The sequence below is a fragment of the Phaenicophaeus curvirostris genome, chromosome 1, assembly GCF_032191515.1.
Source record: "Phaenicophaeus curvirostris isolate KB17595 chromosome 1, BPBGC_Pcur_1.0, whole genome shotgun sequence".
NCBI classification, from domain to species: Eukaryota; Metazoa; Chordata; class Aves; order Cuculiformes; family Cuculidae; genus Phaenicophaeus; species Phaenicophaeus curvirostris.
This window is the reverse complement of record NC_091392.1, coordinates 76,537,066-76,564,969: the sequence shown is the minus strand read 5'-3', so window position 1 is coordinate 76,564,969 and position 27,904 is coordinate 76,537,066. Positions and strand designations below refer to the sequence as shown.

At 41.6% G+C, this 27,904-nt stretch overlaps 1 protein-coding gene across 1 annotated transcript; it reads left to right on the top strand.

Moving 5' to 3' along the window:
• Positions 1-16: 16 nt before the first annotated feature.
• Positions 17-27,027, top strand: LOC138723772 (ovostatin-like). The gene is made up of 30 exons (XM_069863148.1): positions 17-224; positions 1,328-1,412; positions 2,087-2,204; positions 2,884-3,004; positions 3,207-3,316; positions 4,354-4,512; positions 5,315-5,542; positions 6,681-6,738; positions 7,996-8,141; positions 8,524-8,673; positions 9,284-9,454; positions 10,045-10,177; positions 11,168-11,258; positions 11,915-12,143; positions 12,563-12,689; positions 13,883-14,004; positions 14,595-14,646; positions 14,927-15,010; positions 16,000-16,176; positions 16,492-16,573; positions 17,476-17,632; positions 18,097-18,171; positions 19,466-19,631; positions 20,235-20,455; positions 20,803-21,018; positions 21,159-21,283; positions 21,474-21,564; positions 24,103-24,174; positions 25,368-25,470; positions 26,426-27,027. The coding sequence occupies exons 1-30, from the start codon at positions 32-34 to the stop codon at positions 26,476-26,478; spliced, it is 3,915 nt and encodes a 1,304-aa protein (XP_069719249.1). The 5' UTR covers positions 17-31; the 3' UTR covers positions 26,479-27,027.
• Positions 27,028-27,904: the final 877 nt, after the last annotated feature.

Genomic DNA, 27,904 nt, shown 5'->3' with positions numbered 1-27,904 from the left:
AGACAAGAAACAAGGTGATAAATATTCTGGTATGTATCTTTCTCCTGCCTTCCAGGATCCAGAGGGAAACAAGATCTTCCAGTGGCTGGATGTAACATCTAAGCATGGAATTGTTCAGCTCTCCTTCCAACTGATCTCGGAGCCTATTCTGGGGTCCTACCACATCATTGTGGAGAAGAAGTCAGGTGAAAAAGAGCACCATTTCTTCACAGTGGAGGAATATGGTAAGCAAAAGGCTGTGAACTGCACTGCGCCAGCAATGAGGCTGGCTCCGTGAAAGTCTAGGAATAGGAGCTACTAGTGCAGAGTTTAAGTGCTTTGAATTCTCCACTTCATGCCTGAGAAAGAAAGATGCAGAGAGAGCTGGGTGGGGAAAGTGAAGGCAAAAAGACAAAAAAGAAATGCTGATAAAAGCAGCATTTTGCAGGAATTAAGTTAAGAGCCTAATTCTTTCCTGGGCTTAGCATGAAGTCCTGGTGTGTCTTTCAGATGCACATCCTGTTACTCAGACCTTACACTCTCTATCTGTCCAGAGGCAAAATGAGTGACTCAGGCCTGTCCTGTTTTGTGGAGGTCATCACCATATGAAGAGCACTAGGCTAAAATATGCAGGAGAAAACTGAAGATATCATCTATCAAACATTAAATTACAGGCACTGGATTGTTACTGCAGGAGGCTGGATAGCTAGTGGGAGTCCAGGAAGGAAAACGTCTTGGTAATGGAGTGCCAAAACCGTCATGGTGATTTTACTCTTTGGAATAGACTGTATCAAGGGAGTTGCTAAATTCTTTGTGTTTGTCCAAGTTTTCTGGTGTCATAGTGGCAGGTTTTCCTTAGCAGTCCTCCAGTTATGTTGCCATTGTTAGTGGTGACCTGGGACAAAAGATAAGCTGAAAAGAGAGAATGACAGTGACTGATTTGATTTTACTGTTTCACTTATTCTGTTGCCTTTCTACTTCAACAGGGCTGGTTGCATAATAACTTCTGTTCTCCAGAACAGAACTAGTTTGAAAGATCAGCATTACTCACACCTGTCTCTTGAATTAAATGTGATCAGCCAATTAAAGTCATCTATCGCTGTACTTTCTGTAACTGTTGCCATTATTGTTATTATAGCATTTTAAAGAAGTTATTCATCTTACCACTAAAGATTTTTTTTCCTCTGATAATGTCCTGCAGCCAGCTGCTATGTAGACTTCTCTTTCTCTTTTCCTCTTTCTTGTTGGTGAAAATGCCTTTGCCAACTGTTTTTTTACTGTCTTCCACTCTCACACCTGCCTGTGTCATGCAACTGCTGATCAGTTATATTCACATTGCATTTCCCAGTGCTGCCGAAATTTGAAGTGACAACCAACGTGCCAAATAGGATCTCTTTCTTTGATGAGGAAATTAGAGTGAAGATTTGTGCTTTGTAAGTATCAGAGCTGAGAACACATTTGTGCACAAGAAACATAGGGTAGAGGATGTTATGCCATACTGGGAAGCAGGGACTCTGCTGCTGAATTAGAGTATGGGTTAGAGCTATTCCTTTATCTGTGACAAGAAATATGATAAACTGCCTTCCTGCTACAAAGCCGAATTAGAACTCGGAGGGTTTGTGAGCGTCCAACAATTTGAAGGTATCAAGCAGTACATATTCGCTAGCTGTTGGTTTTTATTAATACAGAAAAGGTGAGAAATAGAACAGTAGGAGAGTCTGTCACTATGATTGCTGGCAGTGACACTGCCAAAGGGCAGGGTGGCATGAGCCAAAAGGGTGAGTAGGGATGTTTCTGCAATATGTCATGCTTTGTGTAAGGGACTGACCAGAAATTGCAAGCAGCAGGGAACCCCAGCCCTGAGCCCTGCACCACTTTCTAGCTTCAGACCTTGAAGACAAGGTAAAGCAGGATTTTTTAACAAGATGGCAAAACCAGCCTAAAAATAGTTGAAAGGAATTCTGCTAGGGCTAACTGTCCCTAATTCCCAGCTGTTCTGCTGTCTGTGCTATGGGCACTTCAGAGGGGTTCAGTCTGCATTGCTCTGCAATCTTTGCAGGTCTCATGCCAAGTCCACATGACTGAGTTCTGTCTCTTTCTCTCCTAGGTACACTTACGGCCAACCAGTGCAAGGGAATGCCCGAATCAATGTGTGTCAGCAGCATTTTTATAGTACACGATGTGAGCAAAAGCAGAAAGATGCCTGCAAAGCTGTCACTGGACTGGTATGATACAGAACAAGGCCTTTCTTTCTTCCCTATCAGCTCACTCAACATGTAGCATGGTGTTTGGTGACCTCATTAGTTTCCCTGGGAACACCACAGAGACAATCCCAGAGGCAGGTTTTTTTCTCACTACCTCACAGGCAATGCTGAAAGACCATGAAGGTAGTTTTTACCAATGACCTTATTAAGATACCTTTTTTTTTTTTTAGAAAGAATCAGAAGGAGGGAGGGGAGATTATGAAATTACAAATTTGTGATCATTACTAAAATGGTGGAGCTGTGTTTTTACCAAGTGTAATCGGCACATCTGTACTGGGAGTCTTTGAGGACACTTAATGCTAATCTAATGATTAATTTCTCCACTAGACCAAACTCAAAGTGTCATAGAGCTCAGGCATCATGCAAGATGGCTTTGAGAAGGGATGTGAGCATAGAGAGGACTAGAGGGAATGAGGAGTGAGGTTTCCAGATGCAAGGGTAGATGATATTGAAACAATACGCTGGGAAGGGAGCCAGGGCATGAGAAATATAAGGTAGGTAAGAAGGGACTGAGTAGAATGTAGGAACTGAATATATGAGCAGATATATGAGGCTCTTCAGAAACTCACCAATATAGATTCAGAAGCAATTTTCCAAACCTTGAAAAAAAAGGACTTTCCCCTTTGTGCTCCTTTTTCAGCTGGGGAATGATGGCTGCTTCAACTCAATCATCTCCATCAAAACATTCCAGCTGTACCACAGCTATGCCAGGAGGTATACCAGCCTCAGTGTAGAAAGCATCGTCACTGAAAATGGGACAGGTAACACCAAGTGGAGGTTGGGAGAAGCTGATTAAAGTTAATAGGTGGTACTTTCTGAGAGGAATCTCCTGGATCCCAATCTGTGTAGCAATATAGCTCTGCCTCCAGAGCATCACTGCTCCATATATCTTTTCAAAAGAAACAGTTTTCTGCCCAAGTCTGATTTTTGTCTCCTGCCCTTTTTCTTGGGTGTGTCTCACAGGTATCCAGATGAAAGACTCTAACTATATTGCAATCAACCAAGAAAATGATAGAGTGATGTTAAAGAATATGGATTTCTATTACAAGAGGGGAATTCCTTACTATGGTGAGGTGGGTACCTGAAAGGATACATTTAGATCAAAACTCCCTGATGTCCAGCATGATGATCTCTGTGTTGCTCCACTTATGGCTCTTCGCTAATTCTGTGCTGGCAACTTCCCATGATAATGTTGCATAACAGTGGTTGCTGCACTGTTACATTAGATGCTTCTAGAAAAAATAAGAAAATTATATTGTACTTGGAGTGTTAGAGTCTCTCTTCTGCCATAGTGAGAGAATGCCTAAAAGGTGAATAAGCAAAAGTTCATATGAGTAGGGAAAAGAAGAGTCTAAAAGAAACTACCTCAGCAAAAGCTGTGCCTAAACCAAAGGTAGATTTTACCCTGTGTTGCATCACACAGTTGCAGAGGTGTTTACTTAAAGCAGTATAGGTGTTGGACCACATTCCACATTCTTACCAACCTGCACACGCAAGATAAGCAAAGGCACAGAAAGGAGGATGAAGCTATACAGCATCATCCTGGTATACAATGAGGACAGAGGGTATGCACAGATGCCTAGGAGCTGGGAAGTGCTACTGAGCTCTATAGGTTGCCCATGGCCATGAAGTCATCTCATTGCTTTAGGTTTGTTAATCAATGCTCTCCAAAGACTATGTACTCTGGAGTCCCTCTGGTTTTATTTGCTCAGGAAGGGAGAGTATGAGGTAAGAAATTAAGCCATCTTCTCTCACTCAGTAGTTTTTAACCTATGTGATGGCACACCAAGCTAGTGGTCACTGAAGAGAAGTTGAGGGCTTTTCAATAAAAGAATCTTTTATATGAGATCATGAATATAAACCATTCTTTCTCCTTCTGTGACATATAATTGTCCTCATACTGATGGGAATTGCCTGCCTTTGCCTGTCACATAACTCCTGTTCCTTCAAAATACTGAGGAGCATTTGTCTCTTAAATATATTTCACTCTTGTTTTTTTTCTCCCTGCAATTGTCCTCTGTGCTTAAGTAAGCATCCTCTGGTGAGCAGAGCATTTCCTGTTCTTTTGAGTATTTTTTTTCTAAATCACTTGGATATTCTTTGTGTTCAGATCTCTGTGACAAATATGGATGATGAGCCTGTTGCCAACAGCACTGTCCTGCTGGAGCTCAATGAAAAATACCTGGCCAAGTATACCACTGACAAGAATGGCATTGCTGCTTTTTTCATTGACACATCCTACATCTTTGATCCCAATTTTAAGTTGACAGTAAGTAAATACAAGCTTCAGTCTAATTCCTGAAAAAGTTCTTGATTAGAGAGAGGGATTTAGAAGTAACTAGTGAATACTTGCAGGATTGTTTCCAATTAGGAAAGAAGACGCTCGGTACACCAACACTAACCTGTGTGAAACTAGTATGAGAATGCACCATTGACTAAGAAGTGTCAAAATGCACCCCAGAAATGTTTAACCTCAGTGATCATTAGCATCTCCTTACTTTTCCCTCTACTCAGAAGCCCTTTCTGCCACCATCCTCCTCCTCTTTATTCTGTGTACTAGAGGGCCTTCCTCACAGACTGCCATGGCTTCTCCTCCCATCCTGACCTGAATGTCCACCAGCTTCTTTCCCTGTTGCTGCCTCCTCCCTTGCATTTCTGCTGGTGGAGATTCATGCCTGTTACCATACATGGCCTTCTTGTGTTCTGATAGCTTTTCTCTGGTGTGATGGGAAGACCTGAGAAAAAGAAGGCTGTTTGAGAAGAATGACGTTCTAACTCACAAGTCCTAGCAGTTTACACAACCTAGCCCAAGCCTGCTAGAATCTGAAATAACCTCCCTGCTGCAATGTGCTGTGTGTCTGGATACATTAAGGTTTCTAGAAGGCTCCTGGATCTGGACTGGTGAAGCACAGATTTTTCACACCAGCTCTTGCTCTTGGCTTAAACAGCCCACAAAATCAGCTTCCTGGCAGAGTATTTTAGAGGGAAGATGCCTTTGACTCTTACCTGCCTAACATTTTGTTAATTTTCCACTTGGTTTATTCCCAATGTACAACTCTTCTGCTTCATAGGTGAGGCAGGCACCAGATGACTGTGAAGACCTCTTCATCTGGAGGAGTGATAATGAACCCCAAGCCTCATTCTTTGTCCGACGTTTTTACTCTCGGACCAACAGCTTTGTGAAAATTGAGCCAGTAAGGGAGAAGCTCAGTTGTGGCCAGCAGCAAACAATCAAAGTTCACTACATCCTGAACAGAGAGGGCTATGGGAATGACAGGCACACAAACTTCTACTATGTTGTAAGTGCTACGCTGGCTACCAAAGCATCTCTTTTCGTTTGCCTTCTCTTGAAACATAGAATCATAGAATCATAGAATCATAGAATCATAGAATCATAGAATCATAGAATCACCAGTTTGGAAGAGACCCACTGGATCATCGAGTCCAACCATTCCCACCAATCTCTAAACCATGCTCCTCAGTACCTCATCCACCCGCACCTTAAACACCTCCAGGGAAGGTGACTCAACCACCTCCCTCGGCAGATCATTCCATTGCCTAATGACCCTTTCTGTGAAGAATCTTTTCCTTATGTTGAGCCTGAACCTCCCCTGGCAGAGCTTGAGGCCATTCCGTCTTGTCCTGTCCCCCGTCAGTTGGGAGAAGAGGCCAGCACCCTCCTTTCCTCAACCTCCCTTCAGGTAGTTGTAGAGAGCAATAAGGTCTCCCCTCAGCCTCCCCTTCTCCAGGCTAAACAACCCCAGCTCTCTCAGTTGCTCCTCGTAAGACTTGTTCTCCAGCCCCTTCACCGGCTTTGTTGCTCTTCTCTGCACTCGCTCCAGAGCCTCAACACCCTTCTTGTGGTGAGGGGCCCAGAACTGAACACAGTATTCAAGGAGTGGTCTCACCAGTGCCACATAGAGGGAGAAGAACCTCCCTGGACCTGCTGGTCACGCCGTTTCTGATACAAGCCAAGATGCCATTGGCCTTCTTGGCCACCTGGACACACTGCTGGCTCATGTGCAGTCGGCTGTCGACCAACACTCCCAGGTCCTTCTCCTCCAGGCAGCTTTCCAGCCGGGCTTCTCCCAGTCTATAGCACTGCATAGGCTTGTTGTGCCCCAAGTGCAGGACCCGGCATTTGGCCTTGTTAACCCTCATGCCATTGGTCTCAGCCCAGCAATCCAGCCTGTTTAAACCCCTTTGCAGAGCCTCCCTACCCTCCAGCAGATCCACACTTCCACCCATATAACACCATATATAACACCATTGAACACCATATAAGGCAGAATTCTCTGGGTCAGACACTGGTTACAGATCACAACTCGACTTCATGGCCTTTGAAGCCTCTCAGAACACTACTCAAAGTCAATAATTTCATGGGGAAAGGCAGGAGGTGCTTTTGATCTTGTCTCATAGGTTTTTTTCTATGCCCAGGTGATGACAAAAGGAAAAATTACTCTCACTGGCCAGAAGCAAGTTGATATCTCTGATGGTAAGTTCGTGGCCATATTCTGACATTTCAGAGCATCATTCTGAGCATGAGAGCATTAGTAAGTTTTATGAGGTGGGATGAAAGCAGAGAACTGCAGCTAAATCAGGTACACGTTCTTAAACCCCATGACCTGTCACCACATGGTATCATTTGCTTTTGCTGCAGCATCTAGCCAATCCTCCATATCATAATCAAATTGATCTTGTTAGTTGAAAGATGAAAACTTGGTTGTGATCAGACACCCAGGAATGCAACCTTCTTCTGTTTATTTCTTGCAAAAGCGTATTTGCAGTTTCACAGTTATTCTGTGACATCCAAGTCTTTACTGATTAGAAGACTAAAGCATTTTGAAATTTGAAATAATAGCTGTCCCATTTGACAGGGATATTTAGCATTATGCCTGGAATTCATTGCACTTTCAGAAGTCTCCAAATACCTGCAAATGACAATGAACCTACCAATCACAGCAAACTGAAGTTCGTTCTTTCATTGTTAAATATTTATTTTCTTGCAGAACCTGGTCTATTTCCAGTCTTCGGTATATGGATTAAATAAGACTCATTCCACGTATAGGATTTGTTGTTTAGTGTTTGCCATATTTGGTCTTTCTCTAGGTATTCCTGCACTCTGGATGCACAGTATAGGTCCCCCTTTGCTTTAGGGAAAGGAATCCCATTCATCAAAAGGCAGCTATGTCACATGATTTTCCCTTAATGAAATCAGCTTGAAGCCATGTAGGTTTTTTCCATATTACTGAAAGCTAGCACTAAAGTGTGTGATGGTGTGTGACTCATCAAAACTTATTTGAAACTTAGTGACTTAATTTCCTGTCCCAGCTTTAGTAATTATCTACCATGTAAGTAAGAACTTCATATTTCCTAGTGTTAAGAGAGCTCTTCCTTAACTCAGGAGATCGGCCTATCTCCTCTGGTGTAGGAAATTCTAGATATGAGGCCCAAAGGCTATGTTATGCTCTTACTATAGCAATCATGCACAGATTTCCCTGTCCAGCTTCTACTCAGCCCAGACTCCTATTTGCAAAGTACCCTGCTCTGAGTGTTCTCCAGTTTATGTCTGTTGTCTTGCTGATGGGAGCTGTTCCTCAACTGCTGAGAGATTAATCTTCCGCTATCCAACTTCACTATTTTTCAAGGTGCTGGTAGGATATGGATAAATATATGGCCCTTTCACCAAACCTGAGGTTTGTCTAATCGCTTTTGTTGACTTTTCCTCCCCTGTTCCATGTTCCTTCCACAGCTGCAAAAGGTACATTCTCCATCACACTGACTGTCACGGAGAAGCTTGCTCCCAACACCAGGCTGTTGCTCTACACGATGCATCCTCATGGGGAGATAGTGGCTGACAGCTCTTGGATACGCAGTGATGTATGCTTCAAAAACAAGGTGAAAACCTTTGCTTTCTCATTAAGGGCTATATCAGCCGGTTCTTTGCTCAGGGAACAGTTAGGGAATGACTTCATCAAGAGCCCTGTACTCAGGATGGCCTTTAAGAGCAGAAAAGGTACAGATGTGCCTGGGAACGTGAGGAGCTGTCCCTGGAACTGACACGTATGCTCAGACTCAAGCTAACCTTCCAAGAGAGTGTGGAGATGAAGTTGGTTCTAGAGATGGTTGGTCATTACAGAAGAGGTATTCAGAAGGGCCATCTAGTGGTAGAAGCTTTGACCCACAGAGAATAGAGTGAGTGCTGGTGAAAGGCAAGACTTAAATCTATGTGCCAAGCTTATTCTATTAATTTCTGTGTCTTGGATTTATTCACTTCCAGCTTCAGCTCGAATTCTCTGAGAAGCAGGGTCTCCCAGGCTCTAAAGTCAGTCTCCACCTTCAAGCTGCTGCCAACTCCTACTGTGCCTTGCGAGCTGTAGATCAGAGCGTCCTTCTTCTTCAGCCTGAGCATGAGTTGTCTGCTGAAAGCGTAAGCCACATCCCCAGTCCAGTTTTCTTTTGACATTCCAATTTCCACCTGGAATCTCTCTGCTACTGTTTTTATTTTTCCCATGGAAACAGACATCTCAGTGATTAAAGAAAGGTCTATGGCAGTTGTGTACTTCAAAGCCAGAAACTGATAGTGGAACATTTACTTTTGGAAAGCATGTCAGTGTAAGACGTGTCCTAGGAATATACCAAATGTAAATCCTTGAAAGCTTAGTTCCTTCCTGGGGAGTGTAATTATGTCAAAATTGCATTTTATACTCAAACAGGCCTTGGTCTCAGAACAAAAGCTGTAGATGTCAGCTTGTTGGATTCCACTCTCCTCTCTGCATAACACAGGAATATCTCTCTGTTATTTTGCTCAGATTCAACCTACAAAGCCATTGCAGTTCAGAAGGAGAGTTGTAGAGTCCAGTGTTTCTTATGTATCCCCAGCCAAATTGCTTATTCATCTCTGGGTAGGCACCTATAGATAGGCACAACCACCACAGTCTATAAGATTGCTCAGAGGCCACCATAAGCTTTGAACGTATATGATTTTGCATCTGCCTAGGGCCCTTCCTGTGTTTACAGTAGTTGTTCTTCTCTCCCAGGTGTACTACCACCTTCGTGTGAGTGATTTGTATGGTTATTACTACCATGGGCTCAACTTGGAAGATGACAAGCCACAGGGATGTACCCCAGTCAAAACTACCTTTTTTGATGGCTTGTACTATGAACCTGTGAATGTTAGTCATGATGGCGATGCCTACAGGATTTTCAAGGTCTGTGCTCTGTGGGATTCTTTGAGTGGAGGTATTCCAAAAGAATTCACGCACATTAGCATTACACTTTTGCAGGTGGTGTTTCTTACTACTAAGAGAAGGCAGCTGATGCCTAGAACTGCCTAAAATCCCCAGTCAACCAGTTTCTGGCTTCTTATATCCATCTCTTATTCAGGAATGTTGAGAATCACTTATAGATATATTTGCTATCATCCTGCCCATGCTTTAGTAGACATTTCCTAAGCAACACCATGGCCTTAGCTCATGACCTCAGGCATTCCTAGTAAAGATCTGAGCCCATGATACAGGCTGCTTGGTTCCTGATACACTTGCCTCCACTCCCACTGGTCCTGTGGCCTAAGACCTAGCATAACCCCCATCATTATTGCTCTTTAAAGAACACCAAGTGGGTTTGCTCCATAAGAAAGACATCAAGATTGGAGAGGAAAAGAGAGTTGTAATGTTCAGGGTTGAAAGGGTGGGATGTAAGGAGGGAGGAGAGAGATGAAGTATGTGGTTCTTCCAGGTGGGAGAAGAGGCATGCAGGTAGCTAGCGCATGTCCTGAGTGACAGAGTTCTTTCATATTTAGGACATGGGCCTGAAGGTTTTCACCAACTCTGTGCTACGGAAGCCAGTTCTGTGCAATGAAGACAAATCACAAATGGAACATTACCCTGCTTATTTTGACCATGGTGTCACCCCTGTTAGTGGCTACGGCACAGGTAAAAGAAAGTTCATACTGTATCTCCAGTCTTATCTGCCTGGTCTTCAAAGCTGTTGCCTGAATAAAATTACATCCAGTATGATGAGGTTTCTTGGGGGAATAGGTCTGTGTTTCCCAGCTCACCTCTAGTAATCTCTTTCTGACAGTTCTTGCAGTAGAGTCCATTGTCTCTCACTTATATACAGGGTGTATATAGAAAGGGAACACTGGTATGCTGCCGTCTCCAAAGCACTTTACAGATCAGCCAGAGTTACGATTATCTTTGTCCAAGTTAGATTGCTCAGCAAAAGAGCAAAAGTAGCAGTCATAACCACAAGGAAAATTGCTATTCAATCCTAGGAAAAAATTCTTCCCCGTGAGAACTGTGCTGTACAAGAATAGGCTCTCCAAGAGGTTTTGGATTCTCGGTAGCTGCAAGTTTTCAAAACTGAGCTGGACAAACCCTTGAGCAACATAATCTGACTTTGAAGTTAGTCCTGCTTCAAGGAGAATGGACTGGAGAACTCCAGAGGTTCCTCTCAACCTAGATTTTTCAAGTGATTCTGTGATTCTATGATTCTCAGTCCAGTGAAACAAGATTTATTTCTGTTATACAGCTAGGAAATTGGAGGTACCCTCAGGCTAAATGAATTGCTGGACATCATAAGTGAGTCCATGGCAAAACTACTAGAGAGAGCTAGTAGCAGAGAATGGGAACATGCCTTTCTAACTGGATACAAGACCTTTCAATATGATATGAAGTTAAATGTCTTATGAAATAGCTGAATTTTCTAGTATTTTCCCATGGGGAAAGAGAATAGGTAAGAAATTGTTTCATTCCATACTCTGTATTGGTTTGAATTTTCCTTTCTTATGGAAAAAAGAATGGAAAAGTTCCCTGATGGAATACTTAATGTTCATGTATGGTGTTGAGCATGTCTGACAGCAGTTCAGATTCTTCTGGCCTGACCTCTCTAATCTTACACTTTAACCATATGCAATCTTCTAGATGAGTCAAGAATTATTGGTGGGGGTGGCAGTAGTAACACTGTTCGGAAATTTTTCCCCGAGACCTGGATTTGGGATCTGGTTCATACTGAGTGAGTATTTTTATTTTCACTTCTTACCTCTCATGTGGATTTTTTAATTGATACATGTTGCTGAAATGAGTTCTGGAAAGAAACCATGGAACTTAGATCTGATTGTAGTTGTGGGTCTCCTTTTCCGATCTTGCTCAATGACCTTTGAGCTCCCACCCTTCTACACAGTGTCAAACTTACTTGAACTGTGCATGACATTTGCTCTGTGATCTGCTCCTTATCCTTCCAATGAGGAGAAAGAATAAGGGCTAGAGGTAAAATAAAATCATTTGTTTAGGAGAGAGCAAGAACGAAACTTGTAAATTTTCTTCACATTTCTAATTCAGCAGCAGAAAAATCAAGTCCAGAGGCTGCTCTAGAACATTAATCCAAATGTTTTGGTTCTAATATGTAGGTTTAGGCATTATGGTATTTAAGCAAATGGTATTTCTAAATTTAAAAAGCTGAATACTCTTCCAAGTGCTTTTTAATATGTAGTTCACTAGCACCTTCATCTTTACTTCTAGCTTTATATTATGTTTTAAATATGGAGAGCTGTCTTGCAGGAAGTGAGACAAAACCAGAACTACTAACTCAAGCAGGGAGCCTGCTCTATAATTTGGCTTGAAAATGCCAAAGGTCATTTCTCATTCTGTTTTTATTATTTTCTCATTCAGTTCCAGGGGAGAGGTCAATGTCTTTTATACCATTCCTGACACCATCACAGAATGGAAAACCAGTGCTTTCTGCATGCAGGATGATGTTGGGTTTGGCATCTCCTCACCTGTTTCACTGAAAGCATTCCAGCCATTTTTTGTGGATCTCACCATGCCTTACTCTGTCATTCGAGGGGAAAAAATTAATTTAATAGCCAATGTCTTCAACTACCTCAACAAATGCATCCAGGTACATTAAATTCCCTTTTACTTCCAATGTGGTTTGTCTGTTTCCCAGAGATCCCAGTATTCTCCTCCATAATGCAACAGAAATAGGTGTTTGACTTATGCTTTAACCTGTGACACATTACTCTCTCAGACTTTGCAAAACAATACATACTGAGTATGTGGTATGTTGCAGTAACTCATAAGAAGACTTGACTAATGAGCACAGACACCTTGATATGCCTCTGTCAAAGGCTGACACTAATGGTGGGTGGAAAAGAGACAAGTTTGCCTGCCAGGGAAATGTCTCAGCCTTCTATCCTGCTACCATCCCACAGATTCAGATGACAAATAAATTCTTTGGCAAGTCTTTCTTGCTCTGCAGCCTAACTTTAGGGGCAGCCTACATAATTTGTAATCTTGCTCCTTCCTTCTTTCTCTCAGATCAGTGCCATATTGGCAAAGTCGAGTGACTATAAGGCAGAAATCATTTCACCAGAGGACAACACAGTAAGACTGTGTCCCAATGAAAGAAAAACCTATATTTGGGCTGTTAGCCCCCACAAACTTGGTAAGTTTGTCTTTTCATCAACTTGATAAATCCCTGTTTGATCTTTCTACCTCTGTCACCTACATTCTTTAGTGTAGCATCAGTAATCCACAGACAGGAACTTCTGAACAGCTCCATTAGTTGTTTCACAAATTTAATATTGGACCTCCACTAAAGTTCCCTTAGACGCACTGAATGAGCAGTGAATTTTTCCGGTGTTTTATGTGTTTTAGGAAGAACTCCTCACTTGCCATAGAATGTATGAAATACTGGCAGGATTTTATGTGCCTATAATCTCAGCTGACAGTTTTGCACCTAACCAACTTTATTCAGTAAGAATTAAATTTGTTAATAATTTTGGACAGGGTTCTCAACAGGGAAAGAGGACATTGCTCCTTCCTGATTTTACAGCTATGTTAGTTCACACTGTTTTCAAGCCAACATCGTCTTTTTAAAAAATGCGGTTACTGGAGCTTGCATGAGTAAATGCCTCAAAAGCTGAAGTACAAAAACTCCTTTCAATTAGCAAAGATTCTTCTGAAAATGAACCAGAGATGAATCTTTTCTTTAAAAGGTTGTTTCTAAAGCCCTATAGTCAGTGTGACTGATTCCCTTTAAACTCATAGAGAAAGATACAAAGTTATAGTGAGATGGAATCTGGAAATGTAGCAAAATAATATTGCAGAGCTGAGAAAAAGAAAGCTGCTGTCTCTCCCTGGTAACTCTGAACATATTTTGTTCCAGGCAAGAAACTACTTTGGATTTCTGGTTTGTAATGCTTGAAGGTGTAAAGTGAGTAATGCCTGCAAAACTGCTCCCTCCAGCAGCACTGAGGGTGCTCCTCAGTCTTGTTTCTCGGTTAACAATTTCTATCTGAAGGAAAAAGACAGCAGAGCTACAGCTATTGCCATACTGCCCTAGGCCAGAGAAAACTGAGCACAAAGCTAAGAATGGGTAGAAATCAGTAGTAAGTACTATCAATCATTGGCCAAGGTCATCCCTATTTCATTCCTGGTGCTTAGGCCCCAGGCAACCACTTCTTGCCACTAGCAGACAGAGTGAAGCCTTCATGAAATTTTTTTCTACTGAACTGCCTTCAGAGAGAATACCTTTCTCAGCAGTCCATCAGCCTGGAAGAGACAGTGAAAAACAGCGGTAACTGTAACCATTGAAGATATAATTTTCTTTTCTTGGTTTGCTGGGTGTCTTTCCAGGCAAGGTGAAATTCACAATTACTGCTGAGGCCAAACTGGATACCAGAACTACCAGAAACAGCACATCTCCAGAACAAGAAATTATTCACCGGGACACCCTGATTCAAACCCTACTTGTTGAGGTATAGTAGGAAATCTCTATATGCAAACTTCAGTTCCAATAGATGTATTAGCTAGTGTGAGAAGTCAAGACATCTGACACAGTTGAAGCTGTTTACTGTAAGCTTCTCCATGTGAAAATGAGAGTGGCATCCACTGTCATTCTGTCAGTGTCTCCTTGGGACCACAACCGTATGTACATGTAAAGGATGTCAGTAGAGATGTAACCAGAAGGGGGCAGATTTCATGCCTTACTCGTAAGTGTCTTTAGACTGTGACACATACCGGGAAGCTGAGTGGAAGGGAGATATAAAAGGAACAGGATTTATCTTGAACATCGTAAAGCGTCAAACATAGGATTAGTTGGACAGTGTCCCTCTCAGAGACTGGAAGTGTCTGTTTTATAACTGCTGTATTAGAAGGAAGGTGCTCTGGACAGGGTGTTGGGTAAACAAGGAAGAGAACCATGGACCCAGAGCTATTCTTGTGGAGACGGGCCAGGACTGGGTACAAGGGGTGCACTGTCTAGATAGCCACATCCACATGCTGTTTTACATTGTTAACTTGTTTGTGGTTTCATCCTCTTCCTGACCACTTCCCTGCAATCAAACAGCCTGAAGGTATTAAAAAGGAATTGACTCAGAGCTCTCTTGTCTGTACAAAGGGTAAGGCAAGTTCATTCATTCTTTCTAGGGACTTTGGGGACGGGCTTCACTGTCTTGTAGGTTTTACCATACAAAACCAGAGGCATTTCTAGAGGAGGAAAGAGGGTCAAGGTGCTGGGCTACGATTCAGGATTTCCAGAGATACTTTTGAGTCATTCGGCAAGCCTCTGTCATTTACCCAGGCTGCAAATTATAACAGTAACTATTGTAATGCTTACAAAGTGAAGACTTCTGGGGAAAAGATTATTTTAACAGTTCATGTTGTACATTTTCTCATCAGGCACAACGATTTCTGAACCAGTCTCTCTCAGCCTTCCAAATAATATAGTGCAGGGATCAACCAAAGCTTATTTTTCAGTCATTGGTAAGTTACCACTTAGATTAAAACCAGAAGTAAATAGCATTTCTCTTGTGCCGCATATAGTGCCACCATGGATACACGTACAAAACTAATGTTAAGTTGAGGAGATAATCTTGGTTTAGAGAAAATGTTTCTTACTTTGCAAAATTGCAATAGAAGACAAAAGTTACTCAGAATTCTTTCATACTGTATCAAAGGAGGGCAATATAGTCAAATTATTTCAACTTATTGTGCTTCAGATCGTACTGAATTAACATAGCCTGTTACAGGTACCAGAACAGTTGATTCAACTGAAAAGTAACATAAAGCAGACTTCTTGGAAAAAAGAATTATTTTGATATCTTGAACAGAAATCTTCAGAACTTTGCTGACTGCATAATTTCAAATTCATGCTTTCACATAATGAAAAACATTTGCCAGTTTGTAAGTTCCCTTAGAAAAAAAGATTTTCAGGTCCCAATCAACTCTGTTAGTCTTAAAGTCAGTATTAAGACTGACAGTTCTCTTGGAGAAAATTTTTTGAGGTTCTGAGTTCAGATTGCTTTTAAATGCAATTGTTTTGCATTCTCGATCAGTGTGAGGTATGCTGATACTGTGCAGTACAGCCTCTGTAGACAAGCAGTATCATACCCCAACCTTCATTCTCACATCTACACACAAAACAGGAAGCAGATTGTAAACCTTGTAAAGATTGTAAACCTTCTTGAGGTTCATAGCTGCTTCTCAAAACACATGCCAGTCAGTATTTGTACTCAGATTTTTTGCAGATTCTCAATTTCTCCTAGGTGCTCAGCATAAAAATAAAAAATAAAAATAAATAAAAATAAACATGAGTGCATTTCAGCCTTTCTTCTAAGCTGTGTTGTTGGTTACTATGATTGAATTACTCATTTCCCTTGAGTTCATAATAGCATAATACAAAGCAATGTATAATGCTGTGTAATAAAAGTAAGTTTGAACTGAACCATCTCCTTATATCTTTTATTCTCCAGGAGACATTTTGGGTACAGCCTTGAGGAACATGGAGAACCTCCTCCATATGCCATATGGCTGTGGAGAACAGAACATGGCCTTGTTCACACCCAACATCTATGCCCTGGACTATCTGAATAAGACTGGTCAGCTGACTGAAGAGATTAGAGTTAAGGGTACTGGATATTTATCCACAGGTGAGAGTCTTTCAGGTTTGTCCATCTAATATTGTGGCCATGTGCACTGAACCCTAAAGCTCTACATGGTGAACACTAAATTCTAACACCACATTTATTGCAAAGGAGCAGGCAATGACAGCACCCCAAAGAAGCACGTCGTACTTCTAGGAGCAAAAGCAGCTGGACTTCATAGTAGCTGACATTATTCACCAAACAGACATTACTTAGTACTAAATCCAAAAATCTCACTGCTTCAGTTGAATAAACAGCAGAACAAGTACTTTACTTTGAATAGAAAAATATATTGTAAAAATATATTTATTGTGCTTTCAGGGTACCAAAAACAGCTATCTTACAAACACCGGGATGGATCCTACAGCTCCTTTGGGGCACGAGATAAGGAAGGGAGTGTATGGTAAGTGATGAAACTTTCTGTTTCCCTAGCATAGGTTGTTTTGGCTTTGAAAACTGGTCAAAGTATTAAGTGAAACTTATTTTTAACAGACTAAATGGGCAGAGCTCAATTAATTGGAGTAGAGGAGATCAGTACAATCAACAAACTGTAGAAAGGATAACTAAACTAAAGGATAGTAAGGTGATTGGGGGCTTGTGTACATAATGTTCAAGGGGAAGCTGAAGGAAGTGTGTTTTTTAAGCCTGTAAGAAAGGAAGCTAATGGGGAAATTACGTAAAGCTTTTCTCTATGTAGGTGGGGATTGTAGAAAAAACAGAGCTAGACTCTTGTCAGGGGTGCACAGAGTAAAGACAAGAGTTTGATCTAACTCAAGTTGCAGAGAGAAAACTCCAAATGGATAGAAGGGAGAAAAAAATATTCTCCGGGAGAAGACTGTAGCAATCAGACAAATGCCCAGACAGGATGTGGATATGTCTTTCTCTGGAGACTTTCACAGGGTGATCAGACAAGAGAATGACCAACCTGACTGAGCTTTGACGTTGACCCTAATTTACACAAGTGGTTGGACTGGAGACTTCCAGAGGTCCCTTCCTACCTAGTTTTTTTCTTAATTCTATTAATTAAGACTAGAAATTACTATCATCATTTATTAAGCTATGTTTGTACTTTACCCCTGCTCTGAAAGAATGGTTTCAGCACAGTAATGCAGAATCTTCAGGTCAGTTTTTTTATATCCATATTTTGGCTATCTTATTTATTTAAAACTTACAAAACACTTGTTTCTTTTACCTCAGACATTATTAAGTTCATTTGCTGTCTTTTTCTATGCATACCAAGTTGCTGTTAAAACTTTTCGGTCTTCTTCACACCTTACCTGCCTTCTGTTTCTGGTTCAATTGCAGGCTCACTGCCTTTGTGTACAAGTCATTTGCACAAGCCAAACGCTACATCTACATTGATGACAATGTCCAGTCTCAAACGCTGATCTGGCTGGCAAGCAAGCAGAAGTCAGATGGCTGCTTTGAAAATGCTGGGTCACATTTCAACAATGCTTTGAAGGTGAGACAGGCATAGTCCCAAACTTCCAGTCCTGGCACTGGGATTTATCTGAGTATTTTCTGCCAGACACAAGCGTATCACCACATCCTTACTCTTCCTAGTATTATTCTCTCATATCTCTCATATACAAGCAGGGCATGAATCTTATGTCTGCTATAGATGACAAGGTAGAAACAGGTAGAACTTTCTGAGTCAGAAGTCTCAGCTTATATTTTCCACCACTGCATAGTATGTTCAGCCTCAGGCTATGATGTGCTTCGTTGCGTATGTGCAAGAGCCAAGAAAATACATTAAATAATTTTGGCTTTATCTTTAGCAAACTTGATCTTATTCCTGTGCACACAGGAAGACAGAAATTACTTCTGATCTCAAATCTAACTGGTATCTGAACTATGAATCAATTCATATTTTGTTTCTTTCTAGGACATCTGTACAGACCTGTTCTTTGCTTGTGTTTTGTTTAGGGTGGAGAAGAAGGTCAATACTCACTCACAGCCTACATTGTGGCAGCATTGCTGGAGTCTGGGCACTCTGCTGCGGTAGGTATTTGATGCTGTTATGCTCTATTAGTCTGACCAGCCATCTGTCAAACAGTGCATAAGTCAGAATCTTCACATCTGCATTCTTTAACACTGTGGTAAATCCTGATTGTAGGATAGTAGGGTCAGCTGAGTAAATCTGTTTCTAGAACCCTGCATTTGCCATAAATATTTGATCAGTGTTACAAAACAGTTACATATCCAGTTTCTATGGATTATTTTGAAAAATCCCTGAAGAATCCAGTTGTGTTAAACAATGGTAGTCCATGGAGGTGCAAAATCCAGACCGAATTTGCCCACTCCATCCAGATTGAGTTTGGATTTTCTTCTGAATTTGCCCAGTGCAAAATCCCAGCTGTCCAAATCTTCAGTCTTACAAACTCTCTCTGTGCATTTGCATCCAAGCTGTGTTTCCATTTCCTTATCATTTTTAATAATGGAAGGAAACAATGAGCTGCTGGTTGGAATACATGCCAGACACAGGGAAATGAGAACAGATTCTGTTCTTTGTTATATGCTTCCTGCATATCCTTGAGACCTTGTTTTTTGATTGCTTGTTTATTTATCTAAAATGGGGGAGAATTATTCCCAATCTGACAAATATTTTCTATGCATGCTGAGTTTTGCAGATCCCTCAGTTACTTTGGTACAGAGTATAATTTAAGTACCTGAGATGAGCAGGATAAAAACATTGTGCATAATCAAGTAGTTCTTCAACAACATGAATTTAGATCCTCATCTCTTCATAAGAAGCTCCAAAACCTTCATCTATAAGTGAAGCTGCATAGACAGGACATGATTAGTAGTGTACTGATGATGTCTGAGCTGAAGTAGAGCTCACAGAGGTAGTCTGTAAGGCTAGAAGGGCTGAAGAGTTATCTTGATAGCAATAGCTAGCAAGTGAGTAATCATATCCATCCAAGACAGCTTGCTTTATCATGAGATCTCAATACACTTTACCTAGTTCTTTAAAAATTGCCCACATTTTACAGCTAAAAAAAACTAAGAGACAAAAGATTCACCTGCCTAAGGTCATCTTGCACGTCAGGAAAAGAATCAGTGCTCTCTTAGTCCAGTCGTGGTGCCCCTAAATAAATGCAGAAAGAAGGCAGGACTACCAAAAGGGCACTTTTTACAGGATACACATTGTAAGCCCTTAAATATGACATGGATCGTATGTATTTTTAGCATATAGGGTCAGTGATGGCAGCTCAGAGTGTGGCAGAAGTCTTTAAAGAAAAGTTGAGACACAAATCCAAGTACCTGACAACCCTACTATGCTTTGCATTACTAGTATCCTGTCATTCAGAGTGGCATGAACTGTTTGGAGTCTGCATTTGGCAATGGGGTCCACAACCTGTATAACCAGGCCCTCTTTGCCTATGCTTATGGCTTAGCTGACAAAGAAGAAAGGTCTCAATTCTTCCTTGAGAAGCTGGACAAGACAGCTACCAGAGATGGTAAGTACAGGTTGGCCATGATATAGGCAATACAACTGATGGGATGGTCTGTGGTGTGATATAAGCATTTCTGATGTACAATTTTACATTCATGCTTCCCCCTTCCATTTCATTCCCACTGTGCTGCTGAAACTCTCTCTATGAACTTCTCTGTCTATCTTTTTTGGATTCACACAAGATTTTCTTAGACTTATGGAACAATGTAGTTGTAGAGACACACCTGGAAGTCTCAGTTTGAGGTAGTGGAAGGTCGTACGTAGTTTCCCCACTAGCCTCATCACCCACATGGTGAACAAACCCTATTGCCTTGACTGTGTCATCTGCTCCAGTCTGAAACTGCCTTAGCATCCTTATGCTGCACTGCCTTCGCTTCAACCTCTCTTTGACCTACACAGCTTCCTTCTATTAATTCCCTTTCCATCCCTTCCTGTTTTCTTTTCCGTCTTGGAACTAAAACTTACCTAGTTCAGGACAATGACGACTGAAAATACTTGTGGGTAAAGACAGAGAGGGAATTGTATGCTTATCTCCCACATCATATTGTAATGAATTATCAGCAAGTCATTTTTCCATGCTTTTTACACCTCACTTTTCTGTTTTCAGGTGGTTCAGTTCACTGGCAGAGAGAAAATAAGACACCAGCAGAACACTTCCCTGTCTTCTATTCCCGTGCCCCTTCTGCTGAAATTGAAATGACCAGCTATGTGCTCCTGGCTTTGCTCAACAAAGCCAAACTCACTCCAGAGGACTTATCTTACATTTCTCGCATTGTGCACTGGCTTGTCAAACAACAGAACCCATATGGCGGTTTCTCCTCCAGCCAGGTAACAACTGGGTGTGGTAAAATGAAAGTTCCTGGGAGTAGTCCAGCCTGCAAGCTGAATCTCGATAATATGACATATCTTCCTGACTGCATATTCATTTGAATTATATTTAATAAGTAGTGCTTGCATAAGCCTCCTTGTCCAGGCTTATCATTCTCGTCATACGTATTTTAGTTAATTCAAATCTATTGCCTCAGAATTTTTATCTTGTCTCCTTAGCTCTTTGCAAAGTCCCCCTCCTTTTATGAGCACTGACAAAGCATCAGGGAAATAAGAACTAATCTGACCTCATGCACCATCTTACAGCTGGGTATCTATCTAATTAGGGATCATGTTGTTCTTTTCAGGACACTGTTGTTGCTCTCCAGGCTTTAGCCCAGTATGGATATCTCACCTTCTCTAAAAACAGTCTTAACACAGTCAAAGCCAACTTCATGGAATCCCCCAGTAAGACTTATCAGGTGAATGACAAGAACCGCTTCTTACTGCAGCAGGCTTCCTTACCCATTATACCAGGGAATTACAGTGTGGAAGTAAATGGCACTGGCTGTGTCTATTTGCAGGTAAGCAAGCTGGAAACCCAGCACCATCCCTCTGAGAACTAAGCAGGGGGTCCTCCATACCTTATTCCTCTCTATACCTCTTCCCAAAGCCACAACAGCCTTTAAGTCTGTGACCATCTCACACTTCCCATCTCTTTTAGACCACCCTGAGATACAATGTCCATTTGCCAAAAAAAGTTGCAGGGTTTTCTCTCTCCGTGTCACCAACCAATGCATCCTGCACAAGCAACTTCCCACCAAAGTTTGACCTTGTCATCTCTACCAGGTAACTTCCTCTTATTGACCTACCCTTGGATTCACAGTTTGGTAAGGTGTCCAAGGAAAGATTTAAGTACAGGCAGGTAACTGCTACTGTACAGTTGCAGGAAGACAAACAGGATCACTGGGAGCTGAAAATGTCATCCACTGGTCTCCTCCTTTTGTAGACTGGACTAATCGATCTTTTCTTATTTTAGTTACACAGGAAATCATGAAGTCTCCAACATGGCTATTATTGATGTGAAGATGCTCTCAGGTTTTGTTCCTGTAAGATCTTCCCTGAAAAAGGTAAAGAACAGAAGCAAAGTTAATGGTAAACCCTGAAAACACAGAAGGTTGATAAAAATAGTCTCTGAATAGCACTGCAAAGTCCCTAGGCATAGCCTTCTGTCCCATGCTTTGTTTCTCAGACTTGTAGCTGTGCATCAGTTGAAGACAAATCTGCTAGAACTTGACCAATCCAGTAGCCCAGCAGAAGTGAGACTTCTGCAACTTCATATCCCCCAGGTCCATCAAACAGCAAGGCTGAGTGTGTATTCCCAACAGGCAGATATGCACACCACACATAGACAGACATATATGCACATGTGCACAGCTGGCCACACAGATTAACAGAGACAGACAAAACAGCACAAATGGCCTTATCCTCTGCCCCTTTCTGGCTGACCAAACCGAAAAGTCCTTTATGGAAATGATAAATATATATATATATGTACACACACAGAAATATGTATGCATGCAAATACACAACATGGATCACTCTGGTAGATGACCTCAGATACTCAGTCTGCCCAGTACCTGCCCCTGGATCCTTGTTCTACCCAGTCGCTGGCATCTGGACATAGGCACCCTAGGGGCCACAGCCCCACCCCAGTGGGTGGAACTGAGCACCCCAGCATCTACACATATGCATGGCTGGTACCTCCAGTAACCAGCCTTAGACATTCAGTCTCTGCAGCAGCTGGACTTGGATCACTTGGTCTCCCAGTTGGCTCACACAAACACATACACACACAAATGAGTCTCCACCAGCTGGTCCAACCCAACGGCCTGACCAGTATCTGCCCCCAAGACCTTATAGTCTCTCCAGCAACAGACTCATCCTTCCTATAGCCACCTCAGATCCTCTGGTGTCTTCAATATTTAGCCCAAAACTTAATGCCTGCTACAGTGCCAAGCCACTTACTCACCAGCTAGTTCAGCTTTATATTCACTAGTGACCACTCACTGACACACACGCTTACACACAACTAGCCTGAAGTCTGGTCTGTGAAGGTGCTAGCACCATGAACACACAGTCCCTGTGATCCGTGGTCCCCTGTTTGGTGGTTTGCACTCCATACACACAAATACACACAGAACAGAGAACCCCTTATCCAGGGAATAGTCAGGAACAGAGTTTAATAAGAAGACAGGAGAGACTGTGGCGACGAGGTGAAGGGCATGGCCAGACAAGGTGCACTGACCACCAAGCTGCTTATGTGGCCCCTTTTATCCAATTTCCCCTCTTCCAGCCCCTTATATCCCATTTTCCACTCCTTTTCCTCCCAGTGGGACTTCATTCCTCCCTTTATTAACCCTGATTGTTCCCCTAAACATGCTGTGTCTCAAGCCCCAGCATCCCCTACCCAGCCTTGTGCCCCTGTCGGCAGCATTCCCCTTAAGTTACTGGGCTGATACAGGGATACAGAGCATCTGCTGTTGACTCATCTGCTGAGTCTCGCTCCCGAACACTGGGACTGGTCACTGTCCAGTGGCAGTCCTGGGGGTAGCCGGGTCCAGGTGCTTTGGAGGTTCTGCTCAGGTAACTGGGGTTTCCCTGCCTGCCCTTGTTCCTCTGTGTCCTTTGTGTTTATCTGGATGAGCCTTTAGTCACAGAATCTAACAAAATCTATGTAAGAAATCTGCTATAGTGAAATTGCTCAAACAGGCATTTAACAATGTTATCACTTCAACATAGTTATTCTTTTGTCTACAGCATGGTTTCACAAACAAAAAGTGGATATTCCTCTTCCTTTGCTATCCAGAACTTGGTCACAATGATGACAATTCTGGGACAGCACTGATAAGCACTTCATTTCAGTTCCTAGTGCAATTTAGCTTTGGCAACAGATGCATGATCTTCGAGCCATTAGCCTTAATCTTCAAGTAGGTGAAAAGGAGGCAGTTCATTGTAGAATCTCTCACAGCTGGGTGCTTTTATAACGATTCATCCCTCAGGTCTGAATTTCATTTTTTTTTTTACTAGAACTGTATGAAATTAATAACTTCTCTGTGGAAGATTTTTTTCATTGAGTTATTACATTTGGCATCCTGCTCTCCTTTATGCACTTTGTGTACTCACTTGTACAGAATATGTACTTCTCTTTATAGGTAGGGAAAACAACAGCTGTTTTTTAACATTTGGAATACTTCAGTTTTGTGTGTTTTGATAGTGAAATTATTTTGTTCATGTGCTTTTCTAAATCCTTTTTAAACTTCTTTTTTTAAAAAATATACAATGCATTAAAAAGTGAGCCACCTTGAGCTGCAGAAATGGTCATGTAATTGTGAATTTTCATTGAAATGACAGCACTGTTAATTACAAAAGTCACACAGAGGAAAGCTAACTAGTAAAACTATTTTTCGTTGTGATTGGTTTGTACTCATCATGTTATGAAAATACTCAGCCTGCATTTATTGTTTTAGCCACGAGATGTCACAGTGGCACAACAGGAGCATGGCAGCCACTTAAAACATACCTTGTCTTCGAATAGGTACATTTAGTTATATGTCTCCCTTGCAAGTCTCCTATGTTAACATTGGTATCATTTGCCTTATTTAAAGCTTCAGTACCAGAATTCAGTTGTGGATCGTGTAGATGTCAAGAACGACCACATCATCTTCTACCTTGAGAAGGTAAGTTTGTGAGATTTCTTTTCAGCTTTTTTAAATTAGAGGTTTAAAACACGTAAAAAAATAACCTCATTGATAGCAGATCAGCAATATGCATCTTAAAGTTGTAAAAGGACTTCACCCAGTCCAATACCAAGCATATCTACACAGTAGCTGTAGTCTACATTGAAGAGATACATATTTGTTATTACTTTTTGTGAAGAATGCTACATCATTAAATAGCATTTCAAAAAAATAGCTAAGTTGCGTTCCATATTGTAAAAGTTCCTAGTCTACATAATATTTTTCAGCCTATAAGCAATGCATCTCCATCCCCCCCTTTTAGAAAAGTTTCTCTATGAAAAGAATATTTCTCCCACATAAAACATTAACAAAAAGAATGAGAGAGGAGGAAGACAAAAATCAAAACAAAAGGGATCTTAAAATGCCAAGAAGTGAAGGAGAGAGGAAGCAAAAGTAAACGTCTACCTCTCAAACCCTATTTTTTATCAGTGATCTCCACAGATCTAATAAGGAAGATTGGAGTCAATATTCTGAATTCACAGAGAAGCTGAGATGTTGAGATGTGGAATGTTTACCCCATCAGGCACTAGTGATACAGAAAGTTATCTGGAGCCCCTGTCCATGGCTCCTGTAAAGAGTTCAGAAAGATAAAAACAAGGACAAAGAGAGAAGAAAGCAGGGGGCAGACCCAGGCTTGCAGGAGAAGGCTTGAAGCTGAGGAAGATGAGCAAGGAGGTGAACTTGGGACATTTAGCTGCAAAAGTGTGGAATGAGGAGCAGGACCACAGAGGAGGATGGGGGCTGTTCAATGTGATTAAATAGAGAAATGTGGTGAGAAGGTTCATAGGGATGCTGAAGCTGATTTTAGGCAGGAAAAGGCAAGGGAAAATACTAACAGCAACTTTCAGCAAGAGGATGAATGCTGATGTGCTGGAAGTCATGGTAACTGGGGAATGGGTGGGGTAATTGGCAATGGAAATATGAAGAGGAAGAAAGAAATGAGTGCACAATATTAGCAATAAAACATATTTAGCGATGACTTTTAAACAATTATCTGATTTGACATCGTTTACAACATGGGAAGAGCTGCAGAATGGCACTTTGTCACCATGTCTGACACAGTTCAACCGTAACCTCGGGAGGAGATATGAAAAGAAAAAGTCTGATGCATCTTCTTGTCATGACATTTCCAGGTTTCCCAGAAGGAAATCAGGTTCTCCTTCAGTGTGGAGCAAAGCCTGCCTATCTCAGATATCAAACCAGCACCAGTACATATATATGATTACTATGAAACAGGTAGGTTTACCTCAGCAGGCTGGAGCAAAACCTGTGAAATTGAAGTGATGATCTCAGCATTTGCAGACAGTGGATCTTCCCTCGCTGTCTCTGTGCAAGCTTCTCTTCACTTTTCTGCATTTGCAGCCAGACAAAATGGAGAGTGAACTAGCAGTTCTGCTGATTTTGATTTTGATTATAAAGGGTTGGCAGAAGCATAGACAGTTGCTGCTCCGTCTTCTCATTTCTTGCATCATTTCAGCATAAAGCAGATTAGAAAGTTATGTATAAGGGAAGTTATTTGTCATTTATATGTTGCTTTCTTAAAAACTACATACACACAGGGGCATAGCTCTACTTTCTTTCTACATTTTGAACACAACGGTCAAATTCAATAAATCAAAAGCAGCAGTGTCCCTGACTTCCCTGATCTGGCATAACTTGTATTTTTGCTTTATATTGCTATAGTAGGCTGCAGTCAAAGAACTGTTTCCTTGTGAAATTTAAATACTTAATTAGGAATGATAATCTTATTGAACTCAACAGGAATTCAAGCACCTAACAGGAAAATTAAGTGCTTGACCACCTCAAAGTACTAAAATTCCATCAGACATTACTCTGTTGTGGAATTATGTTATCAAAACTGTGACTCAGTTTTCTTTATGCTTTTCTCAAGCTTGGCACAACGTTTGGAAACTGCATGCTAGCAGATAAAGACCAGTACCCAGAGACTTGACCTTGGAGTTCATGTTCACCAGATCCCCATCCTGCCCAGTCAGAGCAATGATGTGTCCTGAAAACATGACCAGACAAGTGCATTGGGCTCTGACTGTGCTCCCCTGCAACTGGTTGACTTGGCAACTAATAGACTACCACAAAATCTATCAAACTTTTTCCAATTCATAATGGTGCACACAGACTGGTGTCAGAATGATTTCTCACTCATGGAAATATCATCTTCTTTTCTTCTTTCCAGATGAATATGCCCTTGCAGAATACAAAACACCCTGCTCACCACCTTCCAACTGAAATCAGCTATGTGCCAGAAAAGGTAATGGTTCAGAAGGTATCAAGCAAGCATTTGTGGAGAAGGAAGAGGATAACAGACTCGTTGTTTCTGGGAGTGCAATGAAAATATGTAGAAGAATAAGGAATAAGCAAATTCCAGATTGCAATAGATCAGAATGACTCATTCTGGCCCACACTTCAAAAGAGCTCATGGTCAGTGCAGACCAGAAACTCCAGATAAAGTGCTTTTCGTAACAAGGGAGATATTATGTAATTGTTAACCCTGATCATTCATCTTTTTGGAAACTTATGACATACATTCCAGTGGGAGATTCATGTAAAGGCAGACTCCTGAAATATATATTCTTGGCCACAGATTCCTCTTCTGAAATCCCAGATTAAGAGAATAATCTGCTGCTGCTGCTACTTCTGTAGATTTTGTTTTGGTCTTTCCATTTATCCTGAAAGAAGATTCTGAAGAAACTGCTTTGACCTTCACCTTTTTCAGTGATTGGACTGAATAATTTGCAGATGTCAGAATTCTAGTCATGAGAAAGCTACTTCCATGAATTTTTTGCCTCTATTTAGATAGAAGGATTTTCTTCAGATTAATACCTCTTTGTAATAAAAGCTTTTGATTGGCAATGCTATTTATCGCGGTCTCCACTCCTTGTTGCATCTAAACTGGGTGCTGTAAGGTATTTCGTGGGCTAAAAAAATTCATACCTTGGACAGATCAGTCAATGACAATGACATCCTGAGATCAGTGACCTCTTGTGGGACAGACAGGATTGAGGCCCTGGCCTTTGTGATGGACATTTTCTACCCAAAGCCTAACAACAGGAGAAAGTAGATAGCTGTAACAGAGAAACTCCTTGAAAAGGAGTTTAGGGAGGAACGGTGGGTCCAAGGATGCAAAAAATATCGGGAAGCTGTAGAAGCACATAAATGGAACAGGTGATCTTGAGTGCCATCATGAAGCACATGCAAGAGAACTGGGTGATCAGGCCCAGTCAACATGGGTTCACAAAAGGCAGGTCTTGCCAAACTAACCTGATTGCCTTCTATGACAAAGTGACTCGACTACTGGATAACGAAAAGGCTGTGGATGTAGTCTTCTTGGACTTCAGTAAAGCCTTTGACACAGTTTCTCACAGCATTCTGCTTGAGAAACTGTCAGCCTCTGGCCTGGACAGGCGCACACTCTCCTGGGTGGAAAACTGGTTCGATGGCCGGGCCCAGAGAGTGGCGGGAAATGGTGTGAAATCCAGCTGGAGGTCAGTGACAAGTGGGGTTCCCCAGGGCTCAGTGCTGGGTCCAGCCCTGTTCAATGTCTTTATCAATGACCTGGATGAAGGCATTGAGTGCACCCTTAGCAAGTTTGCAGACAATACTAAGCTGGGTGGAAGTGTCAATCTGATAGAGGGTTGGGAGGCTCTACAAGGAG

Bases quoted from the DNA above. Each gene is read 5' to 3' on its own strand.
- LOC138723772 (XM_069863148.1), top strand. From the start codon at position 32: ATGTATCTTTCTCCTGCCTTCCAGGATCCAGAGGGAAACAAGATCTTC. The intron at 8,142-8,523 runs GTGAAAACCTTT...ATTCACTTCCAG, and splicing joins ATGTATGCTTCAAAAACAAG to CTTCAGCTCGAATTCTCTGA. The intron at 16,177-16,491 runs GTGAGAGTCTTT...TTGTGCTTTCAG, and splicing joins TACTGGATATTTATCCACAG to GGTACCAAAAACAGCTATCT.